General features: G+C 45.6%; 1 protein-coding gene across 4 annotated transcripts in view; it reads left to right on the plus strand.

Moving 5' to 3' along the window:
• LOC106607545 (calmodulin-regulated spectrin-associated protein 3) overlaps window positions 1–20,262 on the plus strand; it is a 57,421-nt gene extending 37,159 nt beyond the window's left edge. For 2 of the 4 annotated variants that reach the window (XM_014204578.2, XM_045720680.1), the window contains exons 5-18: window positions 7,907–7,939; window positions 8,883–9,021; window positions 9,475–9,614; window positions 10,017–10,101; window positions 11,093–11,135; window positions 11,335–11,405; window positions 11,967–12,039; window positions 12,201–14,406; window positions 14,491–14,624; window positions 14,760–15,043; window positions 15,215–15,317; window positions 15,578–15,696; window positions 16,236–16,354; window positions 17,531–20,262. In XM_014204578.2, the coding sequence (XP_014060053.2) occupies window positions 7,907–7,939; window positions 8,883–9,021; window positions 9,475–9,614; window positions 10,017–10,101; window positions 11,093–11,135; window positions 11,335–11,405; window positions 11,967–12,039; window positions 12,201–14,406; window positions 14,491–14,624; window positions 14,760–15,043; window positions 15,215–15,317; window positions 15,578–15,696; window positions 16,236–16,354; window positions 17,531–17,833 (3,852 nt within the window). In that variant the 3' untranslated portion in view covers window positions 17,834–20,262. The remainder of the gene's footprint in view (window positions 1–7,906; window positions 7,940–8,882; window positions 9,022–9,474; window positions 9,615–10,016; window positions 10,102–11,092; window positions 11,136–11,334; window positions 11,406–11,966; window positions 12,040–12,200; window positions 14,407–14,490; window positions 14,625–14,759; window positions 15,044–15,214; window positions 15,318–15,577; window positions 15,697–16,235; window positions 16,355–17,530) is intronic. The other 2 variants (XM_014204581.2, XM_014204580.2) reach the window with 2 other exon arrangements.
• The last annotated feature ends 218 nt before the right edge of the window (window positions 20,263–20,480 follow it).

The raw sequence follows: 20,480 nt of genomic DNA on the forward strand, positions 1-20,480 counted from the left end.
AGCGGCGAGAGTTTTTCAAGTTGAAGAAATACTCCATTGACCGAGGCATCTTAGGGGATTCAAATACCCAAACGAGCTCAGGATTCTTTACCAAGGATCCCTGCGACACTTCAAAACTCTCGAAGAGGCAAAATGTTTTTTGAACGACAATCCTGGTCACTGAGAAATGGACCAATGTCTAAAAGCGATTACTGTTATTACTAAAGGAGGTAAGACAACTTATAGCCGCCATCCAAAGAACCACCCGCCCCGCTAAATGTCATATTATAGCCATCTAATTTATATTTATTTTATTTTAGCTGAGAGGGATAGGCTTTATAGCCTACTAACGTTTCAGCCTACTTTTATTTCCCTTTTTAAAAAAATGATTTGTAGTTATCATTTTCACATAGGCCTCCACCATTTATAGGCTGTCGATTACGACACATTTACAGACCTAACGAGAAGCTCAATGTGTCAATTTTATGCCTATGGCCTTCTTGTTGATATGACGTTTTAATAAAAACAAACAACTTATCATATAGATCCCTCTTAAGGATTTGCCCCAACATTTCTGTTTTATTTGGTCCAAACAATTAGCCCTATGTCCTTTGGAGGAGGTATATGTAGGCTGGGCTATTGATTTTATTTTCTCCCTCTTTTTTAATGTGGTCTGGACGGGGGCTACGTTGTCACTTACTCAATGCGGGGCGGAGAGGATGAGGCATTTCTTTGGTGGGGAGGGGGAGACGTTGTGCGTTGCTAACTGTTCCCGTTTTTTCTTTTTTTTTCGGAACGCAGAATTGAGACTGAGCGTGGGGGTAATAGATCCTGCGGGATATGTCGAGTTGTTTGTGAACTCGGCTGGGGTGTTCAGATGTACACCATCTTTTATGTACACCATTTATTTTTATTTTATGTGATCGCAACTGTAACTATTATCCACCTTTACCCAGAGATGACTTGCACTAGAGTTCGATTACTGTTCGATGACGTAGACTAGTACCTTAAATCTATTGACATGGAACTGCCATGGTCTAGGTCATGCAATAAAATGGAAAAAGATACTATGTGCTCTAAAAAAGGAAAAAGCAGACATTGCTCTATTACAAGAGATACACCTCTGTGATGCCGAACATGCCAAACTCCGCAGAGCTTGGCTGGGACAGGTGTATTTCTCATCTTTCAAATCAAACAGTAGAGGTACAGCCATACTTATCCATAAGAATGTTCCATTCATAATTGACAAAAACATATCTGATCCAGAGGGGAGATTTATTTTGATAACTGGGTCACAGTAATTGGTAGCCCATACAATCTTAAACATATACACCCCTAACACAGATACTCCTGCTTTCATGTCGAAAATGGTAACCCTGTTTAATGAGCATTGTGTTTCCTTTGGAGTGCTGGCTGGAGATTTTAATTGTACCCTCAACCCAACCCTGGATAAATAAATCTCAAGTCCACTCCACAAATCCTAGATCTGCAAAGATGTTGAACTCTCTTACTAAAGACATGGGACTGATAGATATCTGGAGAGAGACTAATAGCTCATCTATGGACTATACATACTACTCTGTCCGTAACACCTACTCCCGTATAGATTACATTTTTATCCAAAAGATTTTCATAAATTCAGCCACGTGTACAATTGGACCCATAGCACTTTCAGATCACGCCTTTGTCCACCTCCGCTTTGACCTCTGCAAAAACATTCCGAGGTCAAAGAGCTGGAAATTCAACACCTCCATGTTATCAAACGAAGCGTTCCATACATTGGTAACTACATGGTTAGACAACTACACACAAGACAACAAAGACTCTCCTGTTTCTCCGGCCACAATGTGGGACACTGCCAAAGCCGCACTGAGGTCATGTAATTGCATATGCTTCCTCTAAGAATAAAGCAATGGAAGCACACAGGCTAGATATTGAGAGGGAGCTGGAACACTGTGAAAAAGTACATAAACAATCCCCAGACAGCACCTCCTGGAGTCAACTTAAAGCAGCCAAAGCCAAACTGAACTTGGACTATACTCGGGAGAAAAAAAAAAAGTTTTTCTTTACTAAACAGAAATACCATGAGTATAGCAATAGGCCTAGTAGATTGCTTGCTTACCAATTTAAAAAAGAGCAGTCAGCGTACAATCATGGCTATCCGAACGGCAGAGGACGAGGTCACATATGACCCCAAAAAGATAAATGTAACTTTTCATGATTTTTACTACAAACTATATACTTCTGAGAGAAAACATACGGCGGCAGAACTCCATTCCTTCCTAGAGTGAATCTCGCTACCTAAACTATCAGAGACTGACCAAGAAGATCTCAACTCCCCCTTCACTCCTGAGGAGGTCCTGGAGGAAATTATCTCCATGCCACCTAATAAGTCCCCAGGCCCAGATGGATTCCCCAGAGTTCTACAAAGCTTTTTGGCCCCAGCTTAGCCCTATTTTCATGCAAATGCTGGATGATTTTTGCAAAAATGGAGCTCTCTCAGACTCTAGGCAAACAGCTCGCATTACAGTGTTGCTCAAAAAAGACAAGCACCCTCTATCCTGCTCGTCCTTCCAGCCCATAAGCTTGTTGGATTTCGACGACAAAATAATTACCAAATTGCTCGCCACTCTTCTTCCCAAAATAATAAAAGCGGACCAAACTGGATTTATTACAGACCGGTACTCTTCTGATATCATTCGCCATCTTTTTGATATTATTGATCAAGTAAACGCTGGCTTCACTGGATGCTGAGGAGGCATTCGACAGGATAGAGTGGAGCTTTCTGTTCTCAGTCTTAGAAAAGTTAAATATGGGCCCAAACTTTATTAAATGGATTAACCTGTTGGGTCTAGGGGGCAGCATTTGCACGTCTGGATAAAAAAAATGTACCCGATTTAATCTGGTTACTAATCCTACCCAGTAACTAGAATATGCATATACTTATTATATATGGATAGAAAACACTCTAAAGTTTCCAAAACTGTTTGAATGGTGTCTGTGAGTATAACAGAACTCATTTGGCAGGCAAAACCCTGAGACATTTTCTGACAGGAAGTGGATACCTGATGTGTTGTATTGACTTTAAACCTATCCCATTGAAAAACACAGGGGTTTAGGAATATTTTGGCACTTCCTATTGCTTCCACTAGATGTCACCAGCCTTTACAAAGTGTTTTGAGTCTTCTGGAGGGAGATCTGACCGAACAAGAGCCATGGAACGGTGATGTCCCATTAGACACCTGGCGCGCTACTTCATGTTGGGTACCCTCGTTCCAATACGTTATAAAAGGCTATGCATTCGTCCACCTTGAATATTATTCATGTTCTGGTTAAAAAAGGCCCTAATGATTTATGCTATACAACGTTTGACATGTTTGAACGAACGGAAATATATTTTTTCCCCTCGTTCATGACGAGAAGTCCGGCTGGCTTACATCATGTGCTAACGAGACGGAGATCTTTGGACATAAATGATGAGCTTTTTTGAACAAAACTACATTCGTTATGGACCTGTGATACCTGGAAGTGACATCTGATGAAGAGAATCAAAGGTAATGGATTATTTACATAGTATTTTCGATTTTAGATCTCCCCAACATGACGTCTAGTCTGTATCGCAACGCGTATTTTTCTGGGCACAGTGCTCAGATTATTGCAAAGTGTGATTTCCCAGTAAGGTTATTTTTAAATCTGGCAAGTTGATTGCGTTCAAAAGATGTAAATCTATAATTCTTTAAATGACAATATAATATTTTACCAATGTTTTCTAATTTTAATTATTTAATTTGTGACGCTGACTTGACTGCCGGTTATTGGAGGGAAACGATTTCCTCAACATCAATGCCATAGTAAAACGCTGTTTTTGTATATAAATATGAACTTGATAGAACTAAAAATGCATGCATTGTCTAACATAATGTCCTAGGAGTGTCATCTGATGGAGATTGTAAAAGGTTAGTGTATCATTTTAGCTGGTTTTATGGTTTTGGTGACCCTGTCTTTGACTTGACAAAACATTACACACAACTCTTGTAAATGTACTGTCCTAACATACTCTAAATTTATGCTTTCGCCGTAAAACCTTTTTGAAATCGTAAAACGTGGTTAGATTAAGGAGATGTTTATCTTTCAAATGGTGTAACATAGTTGTATTTTTGAAAAATTTGAATTTTGACATTTATTTGGATTCAAATTTGCCGCTCTTGAAATGCACCTGCTGTTGATGGAGTGCACCACAGGTGGCACGCTAGCGTCCCACCTAGCCCCAAGAGGTTAAGTCCCTATACTCTCGTCCAAATGCCATGGTGACTACTAACGGACTGAACTCTGACAGATTCCCTTTGGGATGGGGCACAAGACAAGGGTGCTCGCTGTCCCCCCCTGCTCTACTTGTTGGGGGGCGGAGCCTCTGACAGAGTTGATAAGGAGCAATCCAAGTATTATGGGTGTTTCTGCAGGCGGCCTGCAGCACAAGATTTCGCTCTACGCAGATGATGCCTTGCTCTACATACCCAACCCTGAGATATCCCTCCCTCCCATTTTAGACACAATTGCTCAGTATGGCAAGTTTTCAGGATATAAGATAAATTTGAACAAATCCACTGTTTGCCCTCTCAATTTTACACTTACCAGCTCTATGAAGACACTCTGTCTGTTCCAATGGAAGACACAGGGGTTTCAATACCTTGATCTTCAAAACACCAAATCTGAATAGCCTTTTCAAGGAAAATTATCTTCCACTCCTGGATCGAATCAAGAACGATCTCCAAACCCTGAATCTCTCTCCCAATTAGCTTAGTCGGAAGAATTAATGTCATCCGTATGAACATCCTCCCTAGATTGAACTATTTATTTCAGATGCTCCCATGCTAACTCCCAGTTTCCTTTTTCAAATCAACTAACCAAAGCATCACCAAATTTATATGGGGCAATAGAAATCCTAGGATCAAGTTCTCCACTCTATTGAAACCTGAATCTAAGGGTGGTCTTGCCCTTCCCTCCCTTCAATTGTACTACTGGTATGCCCAAATCCGCAACATGCTAACATGGATCACAAACAGACAAGTCTCAACGTGGATTCAGATAGAAGCCCAATCCTGTGGTTTATTGCCCCTAAACTCAATTATATTCAATTGTATTCACATATGAATATTGCAATTAATAACTTGTGAAGTGGGCAACATAGCCAAAACCTTCCAGCGTGGAGTGACTGTAAGAAGTACCTCTGCATTTCTTCCCAAATATGTTCTCACTCGCCTATAGTATGCAACCCAGACTTGCCAAAAGCCCTGAGTCATGTCAACTTAAATCTTTGGGTGATTAGGGAAATGAGCAGATGCATGTTGTGTAAGGTGCTGTAAAATCGAATTACTTGCTTGTCGTCTCAGCTAAGGCTGGAAATGGCTAATAAGAACCTTGATAGTGCTGCGGCAAGTTTTTTTAATTTTTTTTAATCTTTTTTTATTATTGTTATATTATTTATTTTTTAAGTCTGTCACATCTGTGAATGTGTTTTGTTGGTTGATGGAAAAACAAGAACTTAACTTTTTAAATTGAAAAAACAAAAAAATGTCCTGTGAACAAGCATGCTTTATACAGTGTGCTTGTAAGATATGTATATTTTATTGTGAACATTAAGTTTATAGTCTCCTACGCACACACTATACATGCAATCTCCCTAGTACCCTGGTGCTTATACAGGTAACTACCAAAATAAAGGAAACACGGTGTTGGGCCACCACAAACCGCCAAAACAGCTTCAATGCGCCTTGGCATAGATCGTAGACGTTTGGAGGGATGCGACACCATTCTTTCATGAGAAATTCCATAATTTGGTGATGGTGGTGGAAAACGCTGTCTCAGGCACCGCTTCAGAATCTCCCATAAGTGTTCAATTGGGTTGAGATCTGGTCACTGAGACGTGCACACACACACACACACACACACACACACACACACACACACACACACACACACACACACACACACACACACACCCTTTAAACCCCCTATTCTCCTTTGAGACCCCCTTTTCAAAGTAACTGAGGTCTCTTCTAGCCATGATAGCCAGAATAACTGGTTGTATGATTTTTAGGCTATATATAATATATACACTGCTCCAAAAAATAAAGGGAACACTTAAACAACACAATGTAACTCCAAGTCAATCACACTTCTGTGAAATCAAACTGTCCACTTAGGAAGCAACACTGATTGACAATAAATTTCACATGCTGTTGTGCAAATGGAATAGACAACAGGTGGAAATTATAGGCAATTAGCAAGACACCCCCAATAAAGCAGTGGTTCGGCAGGTGGTGACCACAGACCACTTCTCAGTTCTTATGCTTCCTGGCTGATGTTTTGGTCACTTTTGAATGCTGGCGGTGCTTTCACTCTAGTGGTAGCATGAGACGGAGTCTACAACCCACACAAGTGGCTCAGGTAGTGCAGCTCATCAAGGATGGCACATCAATGCGAGCTGTGGTAAGAAGGTTTGCTGTGTCTGTCAGCGGAGTGTCCAGAGCATGGAGGCGCTACCAGGAGACAGGCCAGTACATCAGGAGACATGGAGGAGGCCGTAGGAGGGCAACAACCCAGCAGCAGGACCGCTACCTCCACCTTTGTGTAAGGAGGAGCAGGAGGAGCACTGCCAGAGCCCTGCAAAATGACCTCCAGCAGGCCACAAATGTGCATGTGTCTGCTCAAACGGTCAGAAACAGACTCCATGAGGGTGGTATGAGGGCCCGACGTCCACAGGTGGGGGTTGTGCTTACAGCCCAACACCGTGCAGGACGTTTGGCATTTGCCAGAGAACACCAAGATTGGCAAATTCGCCACTGGCGCCCTGTGCTCTTCACAGATGAAAGCAGGTTCACACTGAGCACATGTGACCGACGTGACAGTCTGGAGACGCCGTGGAGAACGTTCTGCTGCCTGCAACATCCTCCAGCATGACCGGTTTGGCGGTGGGTCAGTCATGGTGTGGGGTGGCATTTCTTTGGGGGGGCCGCACAGCCCTCCATGTGCTCGCCAGAGGTAGCCTGACTGCCATTAGGTACCGAGATGAGATCCTCAGACCCCTTGTGAGACCATATGCTGGTGCACATGGCCCTGGGTTCCTCCTAATGCAAGACAATGCTAGACCTCATGTGGCTGGAGTGTGTCAGCAGTTCCTGCAAGAGGAAGGCATTGATGCTATGGACTGGCCTGCCCGTTCCCCAGACCTGAATCCAATTGAGCACATCTGGGACATCATGTCTCGCTCCATCCACCAACGCCACGTTGCACCACAGACTGTCCAGGAGTTGGCGGATGCTTTAGTCCAGGTCTGGGAGGAGATCCCTCAGGAGACCATCCGCCATCTCATCAGGAGCATGCCCAGGCGTTGTAGGGCGGTCATACAGGCACGTGGAGGCCACACACACTACTGAGCCTCATTTTTACTTGTTTTAATGACATTACATCAAAGTTGGATCAGCCTGTAGTGTGGTTTTCCACTTTAATTTTGAGTGTGACTCCAAATCCAGACCTCCATGGGTTGATAAATTGGATTTCCATTGATTATTTTTGTGTGATTTTGTTGTCAGCACATTCAACTATGTAAAGATAAAAGTATTTAATAAGATTATTTCATTCATTCAGATCTAGGATGTGTTATTTTAGTGTTCCCTTTATTTTTTTGAGCAGTATATATATATATATATATATATATATATATATATATATATATATATATATATATATATATATATATATATATATATATATATATATATATCCTCTTCAAAACTGTTTTTTTCCCTCTTAACTATCCTACTAAAGTAACCTTAATACCGACACTCTTCTCTCCTCCTGTCTTCTCCTTCCCCACTTTCCTCTTTCTCCGACCTCCTTTCCTTCACTCTTTCCTCCTCTCTGACAGTGTCCCACTCACTGGTACTGGAAACTTGTTCCTGTAAGTTCCTCCTCTTTCTTCTCTGATGTGTCATTTCTTGTCTTTCTCTCCATCTTCATATTTTCTCTATTAGATTTTCAAATTAAAGGTCTGTTCTGTTTTTCTCTCTCTGCCTCTCCCCCTGTTGGAACAATATAATAATGCAGGCATACTGCTTGTCTGTACATTTCCTTGGGCTGATGTCACAGGGGGTGGCAGAGAAGGGTAGGGTGTTGTTGGATGTAAATCACATGTAATCCACTCAGGGCTCTGGAAATGTGAAAAAACGTTCATTCTAGAAACCATTCCCTCTGGTCGGCTCTGTCTTAAAAAGGACCTTGTGTGAGGGAGGTCGTTGTCTAATACCTGAATAGTCTCACCTTCGTCAGGTTGGGTTAAATATCTTCCACCGATGACTCTCTCTCCTGGCCTACTTTCCACTGACAAAGCCCTCGCTGTCTCTGGACTCATTCTAGGGTTGCATCCAAAATGGCACCCTATTCCCTTTTGAACATGGCCCTAGTCAAGAGTAGTGCACTATATAGGGAGTAGGGTGCCATTTTGGACGCAGCCATTCTCTCTCTCCCCATGGCTTCTGGTGTCTGGCTGACTGGTTGGCTGCACCTTTCTCTTCTCCACTTCCATGGCATGTTATCTGTTCTCTCTCCACCTCCATCCCTTTTATTCTCTCTTTTCTCTAGGAGCACATTGTTGGTCACGTTATCCTCGAGTCTGATGGGTGGTGTTTGTATGTGTGTGTACTGTTTGCGCTGTATGTCCACCTGTGTTTTTTAAGAACATTGGCCTTGAACGAGCTCTCCAAATGAAAACATCAAAGGTATTGCATTGAACTCGCATTGAACTGTACAGCCTGGACATCTCCCTAACTCTCCCATACTCCCTCAATTGATGTCCCTCTTTTCTCTCCTCTCTCTCTCACACACACACACACACCCCATCTAAGATCCGCTACAGAAAAGATAAGACGCTGTCTAAACAGAAGCCTACGTTTCCGGTGGTGACTGAAGTCAAAGACCTCTCCAACGGTTGTGCCATCGCTGCTGTTGTACACTATTACTGCCCCAGCCTGTTGCGACTAGAGGGTACGTACATACATAAAACCACATGATAAAAATGAACTTGACAGTATTTGATATGCAAATACAAATTAAAAACACTGGACTAGTGTACAGTTGTCTAATATAATATAGCACATGCCTGGGGGTTTGTCTAAAAAGCCTAGCTTACTATGTCACACAAGGTTCCAATTAGGTTTAAACCACACTACCTTTAATACAGTAACATACTGTGTGCAGTGTATCATAACACTTACTGTACTACCCTCTCATTGTCCTGTGTTAGATGTTTAGACTCCATGACCTGACTAGCTGCTCATTGTACCGTTCCTGTGTTAAATTGGTGTCGCAATATGGCTTCCCTGTGCCCTAGCCTATCCAACCTGTATGTGTGACTTTCGGAGGGGTTGGGATAAAGCGGAAGTCGAATTTCCATTTGTCACCCGTGGATAATAAAGTAATCCTTGTTTTCTTCTTCAGATGTGTGTATGAAGGAGTCCATGGCGGTGGCAGACAGCCTGTACAACCTGCAGCTGATCCGAGAGTTCTGTGACAGCTGTCTGAAGAGCTGCTGCCCCCTGGTGTTGGAGGACCTGCTCTACACCCCACAGGCGCTCCAGGTACTACACCCCCACCTTATTGTAGGCCCATATAGCCACATCTACATCAACCCTTTTCCTGGAGAGTTACCTTCCTGTAGGTTTTTGCTTCAACCCCAGTTGTAACTAACCTGATTTTAATTTGGCTTATTATTAGGTGTGCTAGACTAAGGTTGTAGTACAAACCTACAGGATGGTAGCGCTCCAGAACTCTGATCTACACATTGTCTTGCCCTCAGAGCCATGTATTTAGAAATATATGGCTAAATATATGTCACTGAGTGTTTGGCGAACTGGGGCTGGATGCCATTTTTGTAATAAAACTATTAGAGCATATAACTTTATTGATACCCAGGAATGATTTGTTATGGAGATCGAAACGCCATTACAGGGGCCCTTTAACTGTTTCTCTGGTATGTTCAGGTCAACATGATGAGTTTCCTAGCAGAGCTGCTGGGTTGGTTTGAGGTACGGAGGCCAGAGTTTGTTCAGCCACTGAACACCACTGGTAAGTGTTTTGATGGGCCATGTTCAGGAGGATGCAATGTTACAAAACATTAAAATCAAATCAGTTTATTTGTCACGTGTGCTGAATACAACACCTTACAGTGAAATGCTTACTTACAGGCTCTAACCAATAGTGCAAAAAAGGTATTAGGTGAGTAAAGAAATAAAACAACAGTAAAAAGACAGGCTATATACAGTAGCGAGGCTACATACGGACACCGGTTAGTCAGGCTGATTGAGGTAGTATTTGCATGTAGATATGGTTAAAGTGACTATGCATATATGATAAACAGAGAGTAGCAGTAGTGTAAAAGAGGGGTTGGTGAGTGGTGGGTGGGACACAATGCGGTTAGCCAATGTGCGGGAGCACTGGTTGGTCGGCCCAATTAAGGTAGTATGTACATGAATGTATAGTTAAACTGTGCATATGATAAACGGAGAGTAGCAGCAGTGTAAAACGAGGGTTTGGGAGGGGGGCACACAATGCAAATAGCCATTTGATTACCTGTTCAGGAGTCTTATGGCTTGGGGGTAAAAACTGTTGAGAAGCCTTTTTGTCCTAGACTTGGCACTCCGGTACCGCTTGCCATGCGGTAGTAGAGAGAACAGACTATGACTGGGGTGGCTGGGTTCTTTGACACATAGAAATGTGTCCTATAGAACAGATGGTCTGTCAAGTTGAATAGGGAATTATGTCAGCTCTAGTTATTACCTTTCTATCTGCAATATTCAAAGCGTTTCGCCTCACTGAATACACCCCTAGGCCTATATTCATAAAGCGACTCTGAGTAGGAGTGCTGGTCTTGGATCAGATCCTCTCTGTCCATATAATCTTATTCATTGTGATGATAAAGGCAAAACTGATCCTATATCAAGCACTTCTACTTTTAAGATGCTTGATACATTCAAGCCCAGGTCTTATATGTGATTCCTGCGTAGGCCTAAATGGCAGTGTCGATATTTGACTAATGAGACCGTTTGTTTTATTCCAGATGCTTCTGTACCGCTCAAGCCAACCAGTTTGAGCAATAACAGGTACAGCAGCTCGCACAGTCTTAATCACTAACATTACCACTAATATAGAAAATATAAAGTCATCTATTTCAGGAATGGTATCTTTAGAGTGAAAGTTTATTGTGAGAGCTGGTGAGTGAGTAGATTCCCAATGTATTTATTACATATGGCAAATGAACTTGACCTTGAAACTTGAATCAAATTTTTGTCTGTATTTAAGCGGCTCTCCTTCCATCTTCAAGAAGCCATTCCTGCCCATCTCCTCACCAGTGTCGCCAGGGTCTGCGCCAGGTGAGAGCAGGGCAACGCCATCCCATCATTTAGGTCTGGCACGCTTCTGTTCTCTGCAGAACATCCGGATTCAAATAGTATTTGTTTTATTTACAACAAAACAACATAATTATACATAGTACATATAATACAAAACTGATTGATTGATGAGCTTGCCTGGCACAATGAAAGCAATGGAATAGTCCCGAAAGTGCAAACCCCGTTCATCTGCGACCACAGGCAGGCATGCTCAGTCAATTGCTCCTCAAAGTATTTGAGGGAGAACAGATAGTTAAGTTTACACCCAGGTCTGGTGAGGATGCCATTGCATCTTTTGTAACTGTGTGGTCTGCATGTGTTTATCAGTGGGTCCATATAAAGCTTTTTCTGTCAGTTTTTTTTGTGCTTTTTTGTTGTTGTTGGTGTTTGTGCATCTTTGCATGCTCTGACGTGTGTGTGTGTGTGTGTGTGTGTGTGTGTGTGTGTGTGTGTGTGTGTGTGTGTGTGTGTGTGTGTGTGTGTGTGTGTGTGTGTGTGTGTGTGTGTGTGTGTGTGTGTGTGTGTGTGTGTGTGTACGTACAGGATCTCTGACTCAGTCTGCCTCCATGTCTCATGTAGAGGGAGCTGGGAGAACATGGACCAAGAAGCCTTTCAGGTAGGCCCCATCTCACTGTTGTTCTCTCGCTCTCTCTCTCGCTCTCTGTTAGCTCCATATTTCAGTTGTATCTCAATACAGAGGTTGGGGTCAATTCTATTTCAATTAAGTCAATTCAGGAAGTAAACTCTCTCTTCCTGTCTCCCTCCATCTCTGTCAAGTCGTCCCCTGTCCTCAGCCGTGTCATTTAGCATTCCCTTCGGCCTGGACAGAGACGTGGACGTCGTGATGGGCGGAGCCATCACCCGCTCGGTCAGCTCTGACAACGTGGCCCCCGGCCAGACTGTGACCCGCGTGCCCTACACCCCCCCAGAGGACCTTAGCCACCTGCTCAGCAAGCCTCCCGCCACCCCCGGCTCCCACAGAGGCTCCTGGGCCACCCAGAGCTCCTCTGTGGTGCCCGTGCTGCTGAAGCAGAACGGCCTGGGAGAGAGGGATGGGGACGGGGGGGGGGAGCTGCCCACCATCGAGGAGGCCCTGCAGATCATCCACAACGAGGGCAAGATGGAGCCCCGGCTCCACCCTGACGGGGCGGCCGACGGATTCTTCCTGCACTCGCCCGATGACCCGGCCAGCGCCAGACACAACGGCCGCGCCACTCACCCCTCCCACCCGCCTAACCCCATACCCCTCAGCTGCTCCGCCCCGTCCCGCTCTGGGATGATGTACCACCCCCACCTCCCCATGGAGGGCAAGACGCAGGCACCCAGGGAGCAGCCCTCCTCCCGTACCCGACACACCTCGGAGGGCTCGCGGGACGACGACTCGGTGCTGAGGGACGGGAGCATGGACTCTGACGCCTCTGAGGACCTCCTTCTCCTCCCCAATGCCCAGTCCACGCCTGCTGTCCACACCAGAGGCCGTGGAGGGGACGACGACGCGCCGGACAGTGGCGTGAGGATGACCAGTTTTGCTGAGCTCAAGAAGAAACCGTCGACAGTGGGCGACTCACCTAAAAGTGGCGGCGCCAGCAGCAGCGAACCCGTCGCCCCGGCAGCAATGGCTCCGATGACCAGCTGGGTGGCCCAGCCCCAGAAGTCGACAGAGGAGAGCCCCAGTAAGCGCCCTGGACTGACCACCGAGATGTCCGAGCTGGGAGCCCGGCTGGATGAGAAGAGGAAGGCCATCGAGGCCCAGAAGAAACGTATTGAGGCCATCTTTGCCAAGCACCGCCAGAGACTGGGCAAGAGCGCCTTCCTGCAGTTAAAGAAGGAGCAGGGAGAGGGGGAGAGAGAGGAGGAGGGCGGCCAAGTCAGCGCCTCCTCCACAGAGGAGGACCTCAGGGGGCTGACGTTAGAGGAAAGGCTGGCTCGCGTGGAGGACGAGGAGCAGCAGGAGGCGCAGCAGCAAGAGAACCGGCGCCCCTCAGTGGAGCAGGAGGGGAACGTCAAACCTTCATCATACCTGGACAACAAGCAGGCCTCCTTACCCATAAGGGAGAAGGGTGCAGGGGCGGCAGGGCCAGGAGGAGAGCAGGTCGGGGTGGTAGGGCATCAGCCAGCGCCCTTGGGGGATTACAACAACGCCGTGTCAAAGCTGAACGCGGCACTAAGCTCCCTGCAGAGCGACATGCAGCGCCTCTCTGAACAACAGAACCAACTCATCAGGAAGAAGCCCGTCGCTCCCGCCAGCAACAAGTCCTGGGTGATCCTGCCTAGTCTCAAATCCTCGGCCCCTCCCTCGACCCGCATGTCCCGCGCGTCCACCCCCCGTGACCCCGCCTCTGCCTCCTCTTCCCCCTCATCATCCCGCCGCAACGCCCCCGGTCCCGCCAGAACATCCAAGTCGCCCCAGGTCCAGCGCCGGGCCCAGTCGGTGCCTCCCAAGAGCCCCAAGCACCAGGCCACCCACTACCACCACGCCCGCCCCCAGGACCTCAAAGTGCTGGGCCTGTCGCGCGTGCTCACCCCCCCGCAGAATGTGGACACTATCCCCCACCTACGCCGCGCCTCCCCCTGGCAGTGCCGGGACCAGAACTCTTCCACCTTCAACATCAGCTCTGCCCCCAGCCCTTCCTCCGCCCCAACCCCCACCCCCCGAGCCCTGTCACTGGCCCTGGATGACAACATGTCGGACGCCGGCTCAAACGAGGACCAGAGCATCTTCATCATCGACCTGGATACCACCACATCTCAGGCCTCGGGGAGAAAGGAGCATGTGGGTTGTGGGAGCTCGGGGGCGCCCTCAGAGTGCTCGTTTGAGAGTGATGTTCCGGCGGCGGGGGTGTTTAATGGCAAGCGCAGCAGCCTGATCGAGATTTCTCTATCGGCCTTGCGCGGGTACGAGGATGACCTGAGTGTCATGGACGACTCCATGAGCGACGTGACCGAACCCGAGATGAAGGGAGGGGTCGGCTTCTTCTTTAAGGTTAGTCGGACTGTGTGTGTGTTTGTTTGTGTTTAAGCCTGACTAATCCTGTATCTGTATGTGTGCGTTTGTGTCCGCCATCAGGATGACAAGGTGCGGCCGGAGGACGAAATGGCCCAGAGGAAAGCAGCCCTGATGGAGAAACAGCAGAAGAGGGCGGAGGAGATGAAGAGACGCAGACTGGAGCAGGAGGAGAAGAGCGAGAAAGAGCATGCGATGTGCGTTGTGTTTTCAAGCCACTTACAGTACTGCATTGTCCAATAGTCGACTCTCTGAATCAACTAGATGGAGCTGCTTATGTTTCTTGATTTGATTGATTAATTGGTTACCCCCCCCTCTCTCTATACCTGTAGCCGACCTGAGTGGTTTAACATCGAGGGCTGGGGAGACAAGAGTGGCGGTGGTGAGGACCAGCCCCGGACCCCCGGTACCCCCTCTTCGGATAGCACGACCCAGCGGAGAGACACCTTCACCAGGCAGGAATACGAGCGGCGGCAGCAGCTGAAGATCATGGAGGATCTGGACAAGGTGTTGCGGCAGAAGCCCACCACGGTGCGTGGCGTGAAGAAGCGGAGACCCAGGACCATGTTCCGGGATGACTCTGTGCTTTCCCGCAGCCCCACCAAGGGATTAATGGGTAGATATAAACTCCACCGCCAGCACTCCCATTGCTGAGTCAGTCCTGGGCCGTTCATTGTCATTTTTTTGTTTTGTTGCTGCGTATCTCAGAAGATTGCGATGTCATATTAATGTTTTTTTTCTGTGTGTTTGTGTTTCTCTCACTCTCTCTCTCTCACTCACTCACTAGGCTCCAAACTCAACAAGGTCTATTCCCACTCTTCCATGAACCTGTCCTCAATGGCTAACGACACTGGCAACAGCGGGACACTGACCGTCAGGAAATCTTCCAGGTAACTAACTGTCAATCATAACAAGTTGTATTTTACTGCACTGCTATGGTAACTGTACCGCACAGGTAGCTATGGTTAACCATAACGAGTTGTATTTCCCCCCCACATGGACCTGTAGCTGCCCAACTATGCTCCCGTCCTCACTATTGGCCTGTTTTTTTTTAAACAAATGTGTGATTCAGTGTCTGTCTGTTTTATGTACCAGTATATAGATTGTTTTGTTGTTATGCTTCACAACAAATTTCCTCTCCTCCCTACAGCCGATCTCACTCCCCCTCAAGGCTGATGTCACCAGGACGAATGGCCAATCAGAACGGAGAGAAGGACTGGGAGAATGCCTCCACGGCCTCGTCTCCCGCCTCCATTCCAGAATACACCGGTACGTTTACCTTACGTTACTGCTTACTGTTAACCATCACTCGGGGTCCATGACTGTGACATACCCTCTTCCAATATTCCTGTTCCAATAATATCCACACTAGCATTCATCAATAATCTTACTTAATCCAGAACTAAAGTCTTGTGTAATTGGCCAGATGCTCGATTAAGAAAGAGAACCGGAACGAAGAGCTCTCTCTTTGAATGTTCCCTCCTCGCCCGAATATTGAAGACCTGCAAAATCGTGATTTGTCCAAAGTACCAGAACTAATGCTGCTCGTTATCTCACGCATCCCTTTGTATCATGACAGATCTACGCTACCATTTATGTTTACGATAGATTACTTTATCATAAGTGGAATGCTAGTGTGGATATGGGAACAGAGCCTATACTGAGAATACGATGTCATCATAAGTGTCTGTTTGAACCAATCCACCACATATTAATAGAAAGCCCATATTGGAACGTACTTGGTCTTTGATATATGGCATGTTATTTGTATTGATTGTGTTTTGGTGTTGATTTGTGTTGGCTTCCAGGGCCCAAGCTGTACAAGGAGCCCAGCTTCAAGTCCAACAAGTTCATCATCCACAACGCCATCTCCCGCTGCTGCCTTGCCGGCAAGGTCAACGAACCGCAGAAAAACAAGATTGTAGAGGTCAGAAATCTTTAAATCAACAACTCCCCCTAGATCCTTTTAAATCAATGTGTGCATCCCAAATGGCACCGCCATAATCCATTATAGTGCACTTAGGGAATAGGGGTGCCATTTGGGATGCAATCAACCCCTGTTAGAGCCCTATAAATCAACAACCTTGCTAACCCCCTCTCTGCTCCGCTGGCTGGACTGGCTGTCAGAGTCTACCTGGTTGGAGCCTCCCTACTGCCACTGTTCATATCCCGTTTACCTCCTCTCTCTCAATTCAATTCAAAGGGCTTTATTGGCATGGGAAACATATGTTTACAAAAGTGAAATAAACAATAAAAGGTGAACAGTAAATATTACAGTTCCAAAATAATAGACATTTCAAATGTCATTATGTCTATATACAGTGCTGTAACGATGTGCAAATAGTTAAAGTACAAAAGGGAAAGTAAGTAAAAATCAATATTGGTTGTATTTACAATGATATTTGTTCTTCATTGGTTGCACTTTTCTTGTGGCAACAGTTCACACATCTTGCTGCTGTGATTGCACACTCCACCCAATAGATATGGGAGTTTATCAAAATTGGATTTGTTTTCGTATTCTTTGTGGGTCTGTGTAGTCTGAGGGAAATATGTCTCTCTAATATGGTCATACATTTGGCAGGAGGTTAGGAAGTGCAGCTCAGTTTCCACCTAATTTTGTGGGCAGTATGCACATAGCCTGTCTTCTTTTGAGAGCCAGGTCAGCCTACGGCAACCTTTCTCAATAGCAAGGCTATGCTTACTGAGTCTGTACATAGTCAAAGCTTTCCTTCATTTTGGTCAGTCACAGTGGTCAGGGCCAAATGGCATTGTAGTTTGCTCATCTTTTTTGTTCATTCTTTCCAATATGTCAAGTAATAATTTTTTGGTTTTCTCATGATTTGGTTGGGTCTAATTATGTTGCTGTCCTGGGGCTCTGTTTGTGAACAGAGCCCCAGGACCAGCTTGCTTTGGGGACTCTTTCTCTCTGCCCCTCTCTCTCAATTCAATTAAATTCAATGCTTTATTGGCATGGGAAACATATGTTAACATTGGCAAAGCGCTCTCACTCTTTCTAATGTGTATTTGTATTGAATTTGTTGAATTGTCATTGTTAAAGTGTTTTTAACATTGTTTTATCTTCCCCTCTCCTTCTATGGTTCAGGAGATGGATAAGTGCCAGGCCAACCACTTCCTCATCCTCTTCCGTGACTCCAGCTGTCAGTTCCGGGCCATCTACATCATGAACCCAGAGACCGAGGAGATGGTGCGCTTAACGGGCATCGGGCCTCGTGTCATCAGCCCTGCCATGGTGGAGTCCATCTACAAGTATAGTTCGGACCGCAAACAGTTCACCACCATCCCATCCAAGACCATGTCCATGAGCGTTGATGCCTTCACCATCCCCGGGCACCTGTGGCAGAGCAAGCGCCCGGGGACCCCCAAGAAGCTGGGGACCCCCAAATAATAATGACAACATCTCAATGATGGAGGTGGTGATGGGCGGGGGGAGGAAGGAGGTGGACATATCTAAATCAGGGGCCCCTCTTCCCCCAGTCAACCCCCTCCTTTCTCTTATATTGGTTTGGTCCAGTGTTGGCTGTAGATTTGGAGACTGCTTTAGCTCAGTAGGCTGGTCAGTTAGACCGCCGGAGGGATCTGAAAGGAATAAATGACACTGGTGCCTATACAAACCGCCTGTCCAACCGGATGGTCTCTGCCCCTTTAAGACCAACCTGGGTCGTATTCACTGGGAAGCAAACGGACCAAAACAGGGAGGGACTACCTGAATGTGTCCAATGAGAAACGCTTGTTTTTCGTTGCAAATGTTTTGCTACGGTGTGCACTAATGAATATGACCCTTATCAGCTCTGTGTATGGGGGACATTGGTACATGTCATGTGACAAGGGGGCAAGCTACAGATAATCACTACTATTAAAGCCATTCATAGGGCTCTGTCTGTCACACACTACACCCCGTAGGGGGCCTCTGACCCCCCCCCCAGCCTGATCTACCTAGATTGTAAAATAATAATAATAATGTTGTGATAGGACTGGAATGAACAAGGCTTCTTCCCACTGTACTGGGCCTATCACCCCCAGGGCCTGGCTCCCCCAGCCTCCTACTGCCTTCCCTTCTCCCCCTGACCCTACCTGCCTTCCCACTGCCTCCCCTTTACTAACCCCGTCCACAGTCATCCATTGTGACCTTAAACACTCGGTGGTGAGCGTGAGAGAGTACATCTCACATACTGCCGCAGCTCTCTGAACAGAACATGGGGGGAACAGACCTGCAATCTCCCTCTTTTTCTCTCTCTCTTCTTTTCATTTCATCTGACCTTTCTTCTTTAATTCCAGGACTCTTTCTCCTCCTGTCCGCTGCTTTTCCGTGCAGATGGGACAGAAGAACCCAAGCTGAAAGAAATCCGACTTAGCAAACTGCTCTCTCATGAATGTAGGGCGCACCCGAACCACTCTGCTCCCCCAGTTTTCATTCGCCAGTCAAGTACTGGGAGGTACTGTATTGGGCGGGTCCGCCGAGGGCTCAAGCACTCTTGACTGGCTGCCATGCCTGTCAGTCAGAGCGGTATAAAGGGCTCCGCCCGTCTCCAGCTGTAGACATCTGGATGTTTTTTTTACACCACTACTTTTGACATGTGCTGAGTGAATCGCTTCAGCCTTCGCGAGCAGAAATGAGAACTCAACTCTTTTTTTTTTACTTGCCTTATTTCCTATTTCAGTACGAGAGGAGGAATGAAAATAGCGTAATACCGTTGTACATGATTATCTTGATTAATAATATTGGAAAAAATGAAGGACTTTATACTCTGTTTAGCATTACCCTGGATTCGCATTGTGTGGAGAGAAAAAAATAAACGAAAATGAATGACAATTTAATATGTATGAATGTTGTTTATCGCTAATTACTTTCATTTTGACAATGATTTGTACAAACAAGTTGAACTATGAATAAGCTAACCTGCTGCTTTACCATTAGTGAGGTGTGTGTGTGTGTGTTTGAGAGAAGAGCGTGCAAGTGAGTGAAAGAACGAGTGAACGAGTAGAAAAACTGTCTAACAGACACTTAGCGGACTATCCACAATCTGAGAAATAAACCGAGAAGGACAAAAATGAACAAGACGTGTCATTTGAGATCACACACACAGTATATGTTACCTGTGAATGAAGGATAATCAGGACTGTATCAGCCCTAATTTGGTCCCTCTGCAGGTTATGGTGTGGTACTATATGCAGTTTTGGGTAAGCCTAGACCCCATAGGGGACACAAACGGTGTTTCTGGTGTAACCTGTAGGCTCCAGTGGGTTCTGATCTCCTCTTGGCTTCATTTAGCACTACATCAGCTGATGTAGGTCAGCTGTCATCTCTCCTGTCTTGTTATACATCACAAACTGCCTCCAACAACAACAAAATGTTCCTGTCGTTTTGACTGAATTTCAAATGGAGATCTGAGATTTTTTTTGTCTCTCTAAATCAGCATTTATGAAATGAAAGCGTGACAATGGGTTTGTATGTTCGGTGTATATTGCAAGGATTGTGTGACTGTTGGTGTAATGTGTATATCTGTTTGTAAAGGAGAGTACGTATGTGATCGTCGAACTATAATTGGATTCTGTGCAATTCTCCTGTAGACAGACAGTCATGTAACCCTGTGTTTATTGGGTAAGGATTGTTTTAGTTTCAAGATTATTTTTTTCCATTAAAGTGATGATTCACGTTCATTTCATAGAAGTCATGTCCTGTATGTTGTCTTTTCATTTTGCTCTGTTACCACCGTGTCAATGTGGGCTGAGTATTTGTGTTCCTCTCAAATTGTTCTTGATTACAGATCTATCCCAGGTAACTGGACCAGGCTAATAAAATCCTTTTAAAAATCACCATTACCCCTTTAAGTTTCTGTCATGCTCATCCTTAGTGTTTCTGGACCCACCTTAAATTAACAACTTTAAAAGCTTAACAAAGCCTTCATGAACCAATTATAGGGCGACATACAGTAGGTGCTTCACAAATAATTTAGAAGCCTAATTGTACTATATAAAAAAATTCTAACATCTAGCGCTTATCCAAATGTGACAGATCTTATTTCACATATACA

The sequence above is a fragment of the Salmo salar genome, chromosome ssa06 (assembly GCF_905237065.1).
Source record: "Salmo salar chromosome ssa06, Ssal_v3.1, whole genome shotgun sequence".
NCBI classification, from domain to species: domain Eukaryota; kingdom Metazoa; phylum Chordata; class Actinopteri; order Salmoniformes; family Salmonidae; genus Salmo; species Salmo salar.